This window comes from Bufo bufo, chromosome 1, assembly GCF_905171765.1.
Source record: "Bufo bufo chromosome 1, aBufBuf1.1, whole genome shotgun sequence".
Classification (NCBI taxonomy): domain Eukaryota; kingdom Metazoa; phylum Chordata; class Amphibia; order Anura; family Bufonidae; genus Bufo; species Bufo bufo.
The window spans coordinates 176,147,854-176,162,552 of NC_053389.1; the positions used below are offsets into that span (position 1 = coordinate 176,147,854).

At 43.1% G+C, this 14,699-nt stretch overlaps 1 protein-coding gene across 4 annotated transcripts in view; it reads left to right on the forward strand.

Annotated features, from left to right (window-relative positions):
• Positions 1-14,699, forward strand: part of PPP6R1 (protein phosphatase 6 regulatory subunit 1) — a 126,649-nt gene that overhangs the window by 40,455 nt on the left and 71,495 nt on the right. For all 4 annotated transcript variants that reach the window (XM_040432375.1, XM_040432395.1, XM_040432390.1 and 1 more), the window contains exons 5-7: positions 2,005-2,070; positions 10,654-10,766; positions 14,453-14,566. In XM_040432375.1, the coding sequence (XP_040288309.1) occupies positions 2,005-2,070; positions 10,654-10,766; positions 14,453-14,566 (293 nt within the window). The remainder of the gene's footprint in view (positions 1-2,004; positions 2,071-10,653; positions 10,767-14,452; positions 14,567-14,699) is intronic.

A 14,699-nucleotide genomic window follows, 5' to 3' on the forward strand; every position in this document is an offset into this window, starting at 1 on the left:
AATTAAGCATATTAAGACCAATAGAAGAATATATGTCACTTTATATGCTCTAACGGCCTGTCAGTGTCCCTTTTAAAGGGAACCTGTCACCATGAAAATGCAAAGTAAGGCCTCATGCACACGACCGTGCCGTTTTTTTGCGGTCAGCAATCCGCGGATCCGCAGAAAACTGAAGCCACCCATGTGCCTACCGCAATTTCCGGAACTGGCGGCACATTGTAGACATGCCTATTTCTTGTCCGTAAAGCTATTTTATTTTATTTTTTTGTGGGGCCTCGGAACGGAGCAACGGATGCGGACAGCACACTAAGTGCTGTCCGCATCTTTTGCAGCCCCATTGAAGTGAATGGGTCCGCATCTGAGCCGCAAAAACTGAGGCTCGGATGCGGACCATAACTACAGTCGTGTGCATGAGGCCTAATCTGCAGACAGCATGTTGTAGAGCAGGAGGAGCTGAGCAGATTGATATATAGTTTTATGGGAAAAGATTCAGTATAAGGCCTCTTTCACACTGGCGTGTACGGCCTGTTGCCGTATTGCGGCAAAATGCGGGCCGCAATACACGGGCGCCATTCCGCATCACGGATGCGGACCCATTCACTTGACACACCAGTGTGAAAGAGGCCTAACTTGTATTTTGTGTATTTACATTCCTGTTCATTCTGGCCTTTGAAGTCAGTGATTGACAGCTATCTCTGTATACACAGTCATAGAGGGCAGGCTGTCAATCACTGATAGGACCGCCTCCTGGACTTCAAAGCCCAGAAAGAGCAGGAATGTAAATGAGTAAATTCCAAGTTTTACAAAATCTTTTCCCATAAAACTATATATCCATCAGCTCAGAAATCATGTTCCACGTGACAGGTCCCCTTTAAAAGGATTGTCTCCTAAGGATAGAGGATAATTGTCTGATAAGTGGGGGCCCAACCACTGGGGATCCTGCCAATATATACGACAATAGGGATCCTCCCTGTTTGCTCAGGGAACTCAGGTCCCCCATTCTCATCATTGCCCATGACCCCAGCTGTTGGAGCCCCACTGATTAGACACTTTCAATCCTGTGAACAGGGGATGTTTGTCACGAGGCAGCCCCTTTTAAGGCTTTGTTCACACTTACACCACGCATAGCAGTGACTGCAATAGAAGTGTGATTTTGCAGGTAAACAGCAATTTTTACACACAAAACCAACCATTCAATTAATATTAAAGGGAATGTTCAGGATTTGTAAAACATGGCTGCTTAACCCTTTCAGGACCTTTTTTTTTTTTTCTTCGTTTTGCGCTCTCTGCCTTTCCAGAGCCATAACTTTTTTGTCTGTTCACATAGCCGTATGAGGGCTTGTTTTTTGCGGGACAAGTTGTACTTTCCAACGCCACCATTTAATATTGCATATGATGTAGTGGGAATAGGGGGAAAAAAATTCCAAATGGGGGTGAAATTGCAAAAAAAAAAAAAAGCAATTCCACCACAGTTTTACTGTTTTTTTATTTACGACGTTCGATGTACGATAAAACTGACCGGTTACTTTTATTCTACAGGTCAGTACGAATCCGGCGATACCTTTTTATATGTATAGTTTTTCTTGCGTTTTTATAGTGATAAAAAAATTAAAGTGGGAAAAAATCAGTTTTATTTTTTTGTCACCATATTTTGACCCTTATAACTTTTTTGTAGTTGTGTACGGAGCTGTATGGGGGCTAATTTTTTGCGGGGCGATCTGATACCATTTTGGGGTGTGTGTGACTTTTTGATCACTTTTTATTTAATTTTTTTGTAGAAAAGACCCGACCAGCGCCGTACATGTATGGCGCTGGTAGTTAACGGGTTAATTCTTAAAACCGAGCCACACCTGTCCACAGGTTGTTATATTGCAGCTGGGCCACTTCAGTGGAGCTGAGCTGCCATACCAGACTCAACCTATGGAGCTCATGACACTGGCCATCTCCCTGTACCTTGTAGGTGATATGGTGTGACCTCATTTCCCCCCATTTCTTTTTACACAGTGGCTTAATGAAGAAAAAATTGTTCAGAGGCTCATTGAAATGATTCATCCTTCAAAAGACGACAATGTAAGTGTATTTTCTCCTTGCATTTTTCGGGTTAGAGGGGTTGTCAGGCTTCATATCATGGAAGACCTATGACCAAGCAAATAGTATGAACAGCTGTAATTACCCTGCACCTCCACTGCAATCTAGACGGCGTGCAGGTAAATACTAAAGAGGACGCCTCGCTTGCATGAGTGCCACTAATCTGATAATGATGACCTTTAAAGGGGTTCTCTCACTTCAGCAAGTGGCATTTTTATAATGTAGAGTAAGTTAATACAAGGCACTTACTAATGTATTGTGATTGTCTATATTGCCTCCTTTGCTGGCTGGATTAATTCTTCCATCACGTTACACTCTGTTCATTTCCATGGTTACGACCACCCTGCAATCCAGCAGCGGTGGCCTTCCTTTTGTATCCTAGGAAAAAGTGCTGGCTTCTCTGGTTGCTGGGACTGCAGGGGCTCTCATAGGCCAGTACTTTTTCCTATAGTGTGCAAGCACGGCCACTGCTGATGGAGTGCAGGGTGGTCATAACCATGGAAACGAGTAGTATATAATGTTATAGAACGATTAATCAAACCAGCAAAGGAAGCAATATGGGTAATAACAATACATTAGTAAGTGGCTTGTATTAACTTTCTCTGCATGATAAATGCCAATTATTGAAGTGAGACAACCCCTTTAAGTTTCATTTTGCATTTAGACAAGAATTCCTATTTCATTAAGAGCTTGCTTTAAAGTCTTATTGTCCATTTAGAGATCTCCTCAACCCCTTTTTGGGTCCCCAGAGCTAAAAGTCGTTTTTCAAAGCTGAAAAAAAAAACGTCATGAGGTTTGCACTGTGTGATGTGGGAGGCAATGACCCTATGTGTGCGAGGCAATGACCCTATGTGTGCACTGTGTGGGAGGTAGTGACCTTATGTGCTCACCGTGTGGGAGGCAGTGACCCCATGTGTGCCTTGTGTGGTATGGGAGATGGGCAGTGACCCCATGTGTGCTTTTTGTGGTACTGGAGGGGGGCAGTGAGCCGATGTGGGGGAAGAGCAGTGACTCCATGAGTGCTTTGTGTGGTATGGGAGGGGGGCAGTGACCCCATGTGTGCATTTTGTGGTACTGGATGGGGGCAGTGAGCCCATGTGTGCTTTTGTGCGGTATGAAACGGGGGCAGTGACTCTGTGTGCTATTGGTGGCGCCGTGACCCCCATGTGTGGTATTGGTGGGGCTGTGACCCCCATGTGTACGTTGTGTGGTATTGGTGGGGCCGTGATCCTCCATGTGTGGTATTGGTCGGGCAGTGACCCCATGTGTGCATTTTGTGGTACTGGACAGGGGCAGTGAGCCCATGTGTGCTTTGTGCGGTATGAAACGGGGGCAGTGACTCCATGTGTGCTTTGTGTGGTATTGGTGGGGCTGTGACCCCCCCCATGTGTGCTATTGGTGGGGCTGTGACCCCCCCCATGTGTGCTATTGGTGGCGCCGTGACCCCCCCATGTGTGCTATTGGTGGCGCCGTGACCACCCATGTGTGCTTTGTGTGCTATTGGTGGTGCCGTGACCCCCATGTGTGCTATTGGTGGTGCCGTGACCCCCATGTGTACTATTGGTAGGGGCCGTGACCCCCATGTGTGCTATTGGTGGTGCCGTGACCCCCATGTGTGCTATTGGTGGGGCCGTGACCCCCATGTGTGCTATTGGTGGGGCCGTGACCCCCATGTGTGCTATTGGTGGGGCCGTGACCCCCATGTGTGCTATTGGTGGGGCCGTGACCCCCATGTGTGCTATTGGTGGGGCCGTGACCCCCATGTGTGCTATTGGTGGGGCCGTGACCCCCATGTGTGCTATTGGTGGGGCCGTGACCCCCATGTGTGCTATTGGTGGGGCCGTGACCCCCATGTGTGCTATTGGTGGGGCCGTGACCCCCATGTGTGCTATTGGTGGGGCCGTGACCCCCATGTGTGCTATTGGTGGGGCCGTGACCCCCATGTGTGCTATTGGTGGGGCCGTGACCCCCATGTGTGCTATTGGTGGGGCCGTGACCCCCATGTGTGCTATTGGTGGGGCCGTGACCCCCATGTGTGCTATTGGTGGGGCCGTGACCCCCATGTGTGCTATTGGTGGGGCCGTGACCCCCATGTGTGCTATTGGTGGGGCCGTGACCCCCATGTGTGCTATTGGTGGGGCCGTGACCCCCCCCCATGTGTGCTATTGGTGGGGCCGTGACCCCCCCCCATGTGTGCTATTGGTGGGGCCGTGCCCCCCCCCCATGTGTGCTATTGGTGGGGCCGTGCCCCCCCCCCATGTGTGCTATTGGTGGGGCCGTGACCCCCCCCCATGTGTGCTATTGGTGGGGCCGTGACCCCCATGTGTGCTATTGGTGGGGCCGTGACCCCCCCCCATGTGTGCTATTGGTGGGGCCGTGACCCCCCCCATGTGTGCTATTGGTGGGGCCGTGACCCCCCCCCATGTGTGCTATTGGTGGGGCCGTGACCCCCCCCCATGTGTGCTATTGGTGGGGCCGTGACCCCCCCCCATGTGTGCTATTGGTGGGGCCGTGACCCCCCCCCATGTGTGCTTTGTGTGCTATTGGTGGGGCCTTTGCACCAATGTTTTGGTGCAAAGATGATGATAAATTTTCCCCATAGTTTTTATGTTGGTAGGAGAAACTGTTTCTTCTGTGACATAGTGTGCTGCCACGTTGTGTCCACTCCTCACTGCTAGATGGCTTTGCAGAAAAGAAAAGCTTTGTATTGAATTTCCCACAGTGTCCACTGGGGCACTGTCACTCTTGTTACTCCACCAATAAAACTCATACGACTTTATTGTGAAGGAAATATAAAGGGCTAAGGTACAAAGTGGATTTTTTTTTTTTTTGTAGCTGTATTGAAAATAAATAAGTAATAGTGGGGCACTCTATATAGTATTGGGAATTTAATAGTAATATACAGTCATGTGAAAAAATTAGGACACCCTTTGAAAGCATGTGGTTTTTTGTAACATTTTTAATAAATGGTTATTTCATCTCCGTTTCAACAATACAGAGAGATTAAAGTAATCCAACTAAACAAAGAAAACTGAAGAAAAGTCTTTTCAAGATCTTCTGTAAATGTCATTCTACAAAAATGCCTATTCTAACTGAGGAAAAAGATAGGACACCCTCACATGTATTCCCTCTTAAATTGGCTCAGATCTCACACCAGGTGCACATAATTAGTAGATCGTTACTCTGCATGTTGAATGAGGCTTGCCCTATTTAAACCTCAGACATTTAGTTTGGTGTGCTCCTGACTGTTGAAGTGAGAGTGAGCACCATGGTGAGAGCAAAAGAGCTGTCAGAGGACTTCAGAAAAAAGATTGTAGCAGCCTATGAGTCTGGGAAGGGATTTAAAAAGATCTCAAAAGATTTTGAAATCAGCCATTCCACTGTCCGGAAGATAGTCTACAAGTGGAGGGCTTTCAAAACAACTGCCAACATGCCCAGGACTGGTCGCCCCAGCAAGTTCACCCCAAGAGCAGACCGCAAGATGCTAAAAGAGGTCTCCAAAAACCCTAAAGTGTCATCTCGAGAACTACAGCAGGCTCTGGCTACTGTTGATGTAGAAGTACATGCCTCTACAATCAGAAAGAGACTGTACAAGTTTAACTTGCATGGGAGGTGTGCAAGGAGGAAACCTTTGCTTTCCAAGAGAAACATCGAGGCCAGACTGACATTTGCCAGAGATAAAGTTGACAAAGACCAGGACTTCTGGAATAATGTTCTTTGGACAGATGAGTCCAAAATTGAATTATTTGGACACAACAGCAGAGGACATGTTTGGCGTAAACCAAACACAGCATTCCAAGAAAAGAACCTCATACCAACTGTGAAGCATGGAGGTGGAAGTGTCATGGTTTGGGGCTGCTTTGCTGCAGCAGGACCTGGTCAGCTCACCATCATAGAATCCACGATGAATTCTACTGTGTATCAGAAGGTGCTTGAAGAACATGTGAGACCATCAGTTAGAAAATTAAAGCTGAAGCGGAACTGGACCATGCAACATGACAATGACCCAAAACATACTAGTAAATCAACCAAAGATTGGCTGAAAAAGAAGAAATGGAGAGTCCTGGAATGGCCAAGTCAAAGTCCAGATTTGAATCCCATTGAGATGCTGTGGGGTGACTTGAAAAGGGCTGTACGTGCAAGAAACCCCTCAAACATCTCACAGCTGAAAAAGTTCTGCATTAAGGAGTGGGGTAAAATTTCCTCAGACCGATGTCGAAGACTGGTAGATGGCTACAAGAACCGTCTCACTGCAGTTATTTCAGCCAAAGGAGGTAACACTCGCTATTAGGGGCAAGGGTGTCCTATCTTTTTCCTCAGTTAGAATAGGCATTTTTGTAGAATGACATTTACAGAAGATCTTGAAAAGACTTTTCTTCAGTTTTCTTTGTTTAGTTGGATTACTTTAATCTCTCTGTATTGTTGAAACGGAGATGAAATAACCATTTATTAAAAATGTTACAAAAAACCACATGCTTTCAAAGGGTGTCCTAATTTTTTCACATGACTGTATATAACCATATAGATAAAATTCAGATAATGAATAGTACAATTGATGGTATAAAAAAGGTAGGTAAAAACCAGATGATTAATAGAATAGTCAGTTTAGCAGCAGTAGTAAATTGATTGTGAATATTATATCGCAATATTGCTAAAATTCATCACCAATTCATCAATGGATCTCAATGTCTGGAAGGATAACGGTCAGCCGGACCTCTAGTAGTATGATCTAATTCGCATAGCGAACATTCTAATCTGATATATGACAACCCGAAAGTCTTCTAAGAACCAAATCAATGTGGCAGGTAATTCCAGTCTCAAGCGCAGTCGAGCGCTAGCAACATACAGAGCGGCGTCCCGCTCACTTAACAGGAACAGCGGCGTCCCGCTGTATTATCCAGATAATGCGATCGCTTAGGCTACTTTCACACTTGCGTTGTTCTTTTCCGGCATAGAGTTCCGTCACAGGGGCTCTATACCGGAAAAGAACTGATCAGGTATGTCCCCATGCATTCTGAATGGAGAGTAATCCGTTCAGTTTGCATCAGGATGTCTTCAGTTCAGTCGTTTTGACTGATCAGGCAAAAGAGAAAACCGTAGCATGCTACGGTTTTATCTCCGGCTAAAAAAACTGAAGACTTGCCTGAATGCCGGATCAGGCATTTTTTCCTATAGGAATGTATTAGTGCCGGATCCGGCATTCAGAATACCGGAATGCCGGATCCGTCCTTCCGGTATGCGCATGCGCAGACTGAAAAAAAGGTGAAAAAATAAATGCCGGATCCGTTTTTGCCGGATGACACCGGAAAGACGGATCCGGCATTTCAATGCATTTTTTCGACTGATCAGGCATTTTTAAGACTGATCAGGATCCTGATCAGTCTTACTAATGCCATCAGTTAGCATACATTTTGCCTGATCCGGCAGGCAGTTCCGGCGACGGAACTGCTTGCCGGATCTCTCTGCCGCAAGTGTGAAAGTAGCCTAAGTAGAACAGACTGTCACAATCTTACCGGGAGGACTTCAGTGGACTCCGTTGCCCTTGACACGGTGAGCCTCCTATGAAATTCGGAGTTCCGGTCTCAAGGGCTATTGCTTGTATACAAATCCCGCGCCAACCTTTGGTGTGCACGTTACCCCGCAATGAATGAGGGTTTCCTCCGTGTGGCGAAAGTTGTCTGCGCAACTTGATATTTTTAGTAATGGGTTCCACACCTCCTCGGGTAGTCGATGTGCGTTTGTCTGTATTCCAAAACTGGGGGGTAGTACCAAACGCGTTTCGGGGTTTAGAGAAATGACCCCTTCATCAGTGGCTAACATCCCCCCTGTTAATGTCAAAGTTCACAAGAAAACCTGGCTTGGAATAGGTCTTCCAAATTTCCATAGATTTCGGATTTTGGATTTTTCAGAGTCCATACATGTGTATATAGCTATAATTTCACATTATCAAAACTAAATAAAAACAATTAAATCTAGTAAGGAAAAGACATATATTAAACTAAATAATGACAAACAATTCATTTGTATTAAAATGATTAAAAAGCATGTTCCTTAAATATAAGGATAAAAATAAAGCTATCAGCAGTTTCCCAGACTAAAAAGCTTCCGTACAATTGTTCTTTATTATCTCAGGAGTCAAATAAAAAACGCACTGACACCACTTGCGGTTCCAGTGCGTTTTTTGAAAAAAGTGATGGAAAACATTTTACAATATAAAATATGTGAAAAAATGTATATAAAAAAAATATATGAATATAATCATGTAAAAAAATTAAAAAAGTTTTAAAATGTATTCGTCCACAAGGTATTTATTGGAGAAACCTGGCCCGTTCTCTCAAAATTCAAACAAAATGATTTCTTTATATCGAAGGTTCTATATTAAAACTTCTCTAGGGAGAACTCTTCAAATGTACATGTCTTGGCAGATGAAAAAGTAGTCAGTCATGACCCAATTACTATTAGAAGGGAGACTCAACCGAACTCAAGTTGAATATGTGATTGATGCGATAGATTTTATTTTAAACCACAACTATTTCAATTTTGCAGGAGACTTATCTACAGACGCAAGGGACAGCCATGGGCACCAGGTTCGCCCCCAGTTATGACCTTTTGTTTATGGCACAGTGGGAACACCAATTTATCCAACCCAAACTGGGGACGGACCTGGTGCTCTGGCAACGTTACATCGATGATGTCTTTTTTATTTGGCAGGCGGGAAAAGAAATACTAGATCAATTCTTAAAAGATATCAATTCTAATGAGTGGAACTTGACTTTCTCAGGTAATACTAGCCAAGAAACACTAGAATTTTTAGACATACGGATCTCAAACCAAGAAGGAAGGCTCCATTGTACAACCTTCACTAAACCTACTGCGTGTAACAGCTATATTTTATTTAATAGCTGTCACAATCCTAGTTGGTTAATCAATATCCCACAAGGACAACTACCTTGTGGACGAATACATTTTTAAACTTTAATTTTTTTACATGATTATATTCATATATTTTTTTTATATACATTTTTTCACATATTTTATATTGTAAAATGTTTTCCATCACTTTTTTCAAAAAACACACTGGAACCGCACCAAAAGTGCAAGTGGTGTCAGTGCGTTTTTTATTTGACTCCTGAGATAATAAAGAACAATTGTATGGAAGCTTTTTAGTCTGGGAAACTGCTAATAGCTTGATTTTCATCCTTATATTTAAGGAACATGCTTTTTAATAATTTTAATACAAATGAATTGTTTGTGATTATTTAGTTTGATATATGTCTTTTCCTTGCTAGATTCAATTGTTTTTTAGTTTTGATAATGTGAAATTATAGCTATATACACATGTATGGACTCTTTAAAAAATCCAAAATCCGAAGTCCATGGAAATTTGGAAGACCTATCTCAAGCCAGGTTTTCTTGTGAACTTTGACCCCTATAAAGGAGGGGCATTAACAGGGGGGATGTTAGCCACTGATGAAGGGGTCATTTCTCTAAACCCCGAAACGCGTTTGGTACTACCCCCCAGTTTTGGAATACAGACAAACGCACATCGAACCCATTACTAAAAATATCAAGTTGCGCAGACAACTTTCGCCACACGGAGGAAACCCTCATTCATTGCGGGGTCACGTGCACACCAAAGGTTGGTGCGGGATTTGTATACAAGCAAATAGCCCTTGAGACTGGAACTCTGAATTTCATAGGAGGCTCACCGTGTCGAGGTCAACGGAGTCCACTGAAGTCCTCCCGGTAAGATTGTGACAGTCTGTTCTACTAAGCGATCGCATTATCTGGATAATACAGCGGGACGCCGCTGTTCCTGTTAAGTGAGCGGGACGCCGCTCTGTATGTTGCTAGCGCTCGACTGCGCTTGAGACTAGAATTACCTGGCACATTGATTTGGTTCTTAGAAGACTTTCGGGTTGTCATATATCAGATCGATCTAATTCGCATAGCGAACATGCTATACTACTAGAGGTCCGGCTGACCGTTATCCTTCCAGACATTGAGATCCATTGATGAATTGGTGATTAATTTTTAGCAATATTGCGATATAATATTCACAATCAATTTACTACTGCTGCTAAACTGACTATTCTATTAATCATCTGGTTTTTACCTACCTTTTTTATACCATCAATTGTACTATTCATTATCTGAATTTTATCTATATGGTTATTTATATATTACTATTAAATTCCCAATACTATAGAGAGTGCCCCACTATTACTTATTTATTTTTTATCTATTTGTCAGATTGGGTGTTGTCTGTCTGTGGGAGCACCTCTAAGTGATTCCTCATCACCCGTGTGCGACATATTTCTGATTTCATTCTGTATTGAAAATTGTAGCCCACTAGGCTTTTCAGTGCAATACAACCATGTTGCATGGTATTGGAGCCTATGGGTGGTGTTTTCAACTCTATGGCATACATAAGAACAGTTGCATACATGGGATTTTGCCAGTAAAAATGAAATGTGAACAGTGTCTTAGAACGTGTTGTCCTTTTTGTGTCTGTTATGATATCTACAGGCTGTGTGATGTAAGTATGTTTCCTTGTTGTTTCAGCAACATTCCAATGCTTCACAGTCGCTGTGCGATATTATTCGACTGAGCCGTGAGCAGATGATCCAGATTCAGGATAGTCCTGAGCCTGACCAGTTACTGGCTACTCTGGAGAAGTATGCATGCAATTCTACATCTAGTACAACTCAAACATGGTAGCAGTTGTCATTTGTTTTCTATGGTATTTTTTTGAGCCTGACTACTTGTTACAGTGGTGGTTTGTTGGTATCATACTTCACATGCTAGAAGAGCCATAAGGCACTGGCACTTTGCATTGCATGCATGAAAGCAAACAGGACAACTTAACAAAAAAAAAACAAAAAAAACTCAATCGTAATAGAAAAATTGTGCAAGTTTATTAAAAGTAACCACTTGAAGAGCTGGAACTTTCTTAATATATGAATTTCTGGAAATTCATTTTATGTCTGATTCAGCAAATAAAAAATAATAATAATAATGATTCGGACCCAAATCAAATATGCTCTAGTTGGTCTGAAAATTGGTATATAGCAGTCTTTGGTCTCCTAGGACTCATATTTTTTTATGAAAAGATTCAGAGAAAAAGTATAAGAAAAATATGCCTTCCTAGAACACGAGAGAGAAACAGGTGGACACACAATAATCCACTGGAAATGAGATGTGAGAATCCCATTCTCCTTAAAAAGGACAAGAGTACAGAGTGTCCCAGTATTAGCCTTCTACAAATGATATATTCAATCCAGTTGTCCTTCCCAAAGTACAAGAGTACTCGGTGTCTTGGAAGAGAACATTGCTTTGCTTAGCTGAGTGGCCTTGGGGTGCTCTTTCCCATTAGGGAGACCAATTATGCATGAGGAGTATTGTAATCCAGTCAATGCTGCTTCGCCTTTCTGTGAAACAACATATATGCAAAATTTAGTATCTTACATCTGCTGGCATCAGATAGGTATAACTTTCCTTCCAAAAATGAAAAGATACTAACATTTTTATGAATGTGTGTGTGTGTATATATATATTATAATCAAGAGCAGAACCTTAAAAAAATTAAAATGCAAGGAGTTCCAGCGGCTATGTATCCTGACAAAATCACTAAATGCAAATCTAGAAATAATACCTCGTCCTTTTTTCTGTCCACTTTGCACTAAAATTTGCATGAATGTGTATATGTGTATATGTGTGTATATATATATATATATATATATTTATTATATTAAAATGAGGCAGCACAAGGGGTTAAATCAGTAGAAGGGTGCACGGCCCAAAGGATAAGCAGTCCTTGAATACAAAAATATTTGATATATATATATGTATCAAAAATAGGCAGCACTCCAGAGATTTGAATGAAAAAACAATCACCTAAAGGCTCAGCACTAAGCCGAAACGTTACGCTGCCCACATGGGTGAATAAAAGGTGATTGTTTTTTCATTCAAATCTCTTGAGTGCTGCCTATTTTTGATATATATATATATATATATATATATATACTGCTCAAAAAAATAAAGGGAACACTTAAACAACACAATGTAACTCCAAGTCAATCACACTTCTGTGAAATCAAACTGTCCACTTAGGAAGCAACACTGAGTGACAATCAATTTCACATGCTGTTGTGCAAATGGGATAGACAACAGGTGGAAATTATAGGCAATTAGCAAGACACCCCCAATAAAGGAGTGGTTCTGCAGGTGGTAACCACAGACCACTTCTCAGTTCCTATGCTTCCTGGCTGATGTTTTGGTCACTTTTGAATGCTGGCGGTGCTTTCACTCTAGTGGTAGCATGAGACGGAGTCTACAACCCACACAAGTGGCTCAGGTAGTGCAGTTTATCCAGGATGGCACATCAATGCGAGCTGTGGCAAGAAGGTTTGCTGTGTCTGTCAGCGTAGTGTCCAGAGCATGGAGGCGCTACCAGGAGACAGGCCAGTACATCAGGAGACGTGGAGGAGGCCGTAGGAGGGCAACAACCCAGCAGCAGGACCGCTACCTCCGCCTTTGTGCGAGGAGGAACAGGAGGAGCACTGCCAGAGCCCTGCAAAATGACCTCCAGCAGGCCACAAATGTGCATGTGTCTGCTCAAACGGTCAGAAACAGACTCCATCCGACGTCCACAGGTGGGGGTTGTGCTTACAGCCCAACACCGTGCAGGACGTTTGGCATTTGCCAAGGAACACCAAGATTGGCAAATTCGCCACTGGCGCCCTGTGCTCTTCACAGATGAAAGCAGGTTCACACTGAGCACATGTGACAGACGTGACAGAGTCTGGAGACGTCGTGGAGAACGTTCTTCTGCCTGCAACATCCTCCAGCATGACCGATTTGGCATTGGGTCAGTAATGGTGTGGAGTGGCATTTCTTTGGAGGGCCGCACAGCCCTCCATGTGCTTGCCAGAGGTAGCCTGACTGCCATTAGGTACCGAGATGAGATCCTCAGACCCTTTGTGAGACCATATGCTGGTGCGGTTGGCCCTGGGTTCCTCCTAATGCAAGACAATGCTAGACCTCGTGGCTGGAGTGTGTCAGCAGTTCCTGCAAGACGAAGGCATTGATGCTATGGACTGGCCCGCCCGTTCCCCCGACCTGAATCCAATTGAGCACATCTGGGACATCATGTCTCGCTCTATCCACCAACGTCACGTTGCACCACAGACTGTCCAGGAGTTGGCAGATGCTTTAGTCCAGGTCTGGGAGGAGATCCCTCAGGAGACCGTCCGCCACCTCATCAGGAGCATGCACAGGCGTTGTAGGGAGGTCATACAGGCACGTGGAGGCCACACACACTACTGAGCCTCATTTTGACTTGTTTTAAGGACATTACATCAAAGTTGGATCAGCCTGTAGTGTGTTTTTCCACTTTAATTTTGAGTGTGACTCCAAATCCAGACCTCCATGGGTTTAAAAATTTGAATTTTTTTGTGTGATTTTGTTGTCAGTACATTCAACTATGTAAAGAACAAAGTATTTCAGAAGAATATTTAATTCAGATCTAGGATGTGTTATTTTTGTGTTCCCTTTATTTTTTTGAGCATTGTGTGTGTGTGTGTGTGTGTGTGTGTATGTGTATATATATATATATATATATATATATATATATATATATATATATATACACACACACATACACAAAAAAGAAAAAAATGGCAGCACCGTCACAGTTGAAAAAATGGATGAAGGGTGCAAAAGCCCAATATGGATATAAGCCAATCCAGTTGAATACGAGTAATGAAAAGAAGGGCAGCACTCCAATAGATAAAAATAACTTTATTTACCCATAAGGCTGTTGCGACGTTTCGGCTCTTACACAGGAGCCTTGAGGAAGGCTCCTGTGTAAGAGCCGAAACGTCGCAACAGCCTTATGGGTAAATAAAGTTATTTTTATTTTTATCTATTGGAGTGCTGCCTTTCTTTTCATTACATATATATTTATTTATTTATTTATTTATTTATTTTGTCTGGCTACCTGCACCCAACTCTAGACGGCCCAGAAGTTTACTGCATACTGTTCTATCACGGAGTTCAATGTACAAAAAGTATACAGTAAGCTTCTTAGCACCTCCTAGTGGTGGCGGCAGGTATGTGTGCGCAGAATTTTGGAGCTAAAAAGAACAAGGTGTTAAAAGGTTGACATTCAAAGTGGAACAGTGGGAGCACAACATCCACAAGTCCATAATTTGGTGCTGTTACTGGAGCTAATGCTGAAATGGATCATCTTAACATACAAGGTCAGCAGCCTGTGCAGTAAGAATGTGTTAGGTAATTTTAGAAGTCTTAAGGATCATGTCCATCATCTTTTTTTCATAAGCCTTTTTCTTTCTTTACACAGGCAGGAGACTATTAAGCAGCTTCTTAGCAACTTGTTTGAAGGAGATCATAACGAGTCTGTGATTGTTAATGGTATCCAAGTACTTCTAACTTTATTGGAACCACGAAGGCCAAGGTAAGCCTTATCATCATCTGCGTCATATTTTGGTAGTCTAAAGTCTTGTAGTCTAAACTTTAAAGATACAGCAGCCAGCTAGTTGTAGTATTACATGGCAACCATTTACATGAATGCCTGTCCACATAATAGA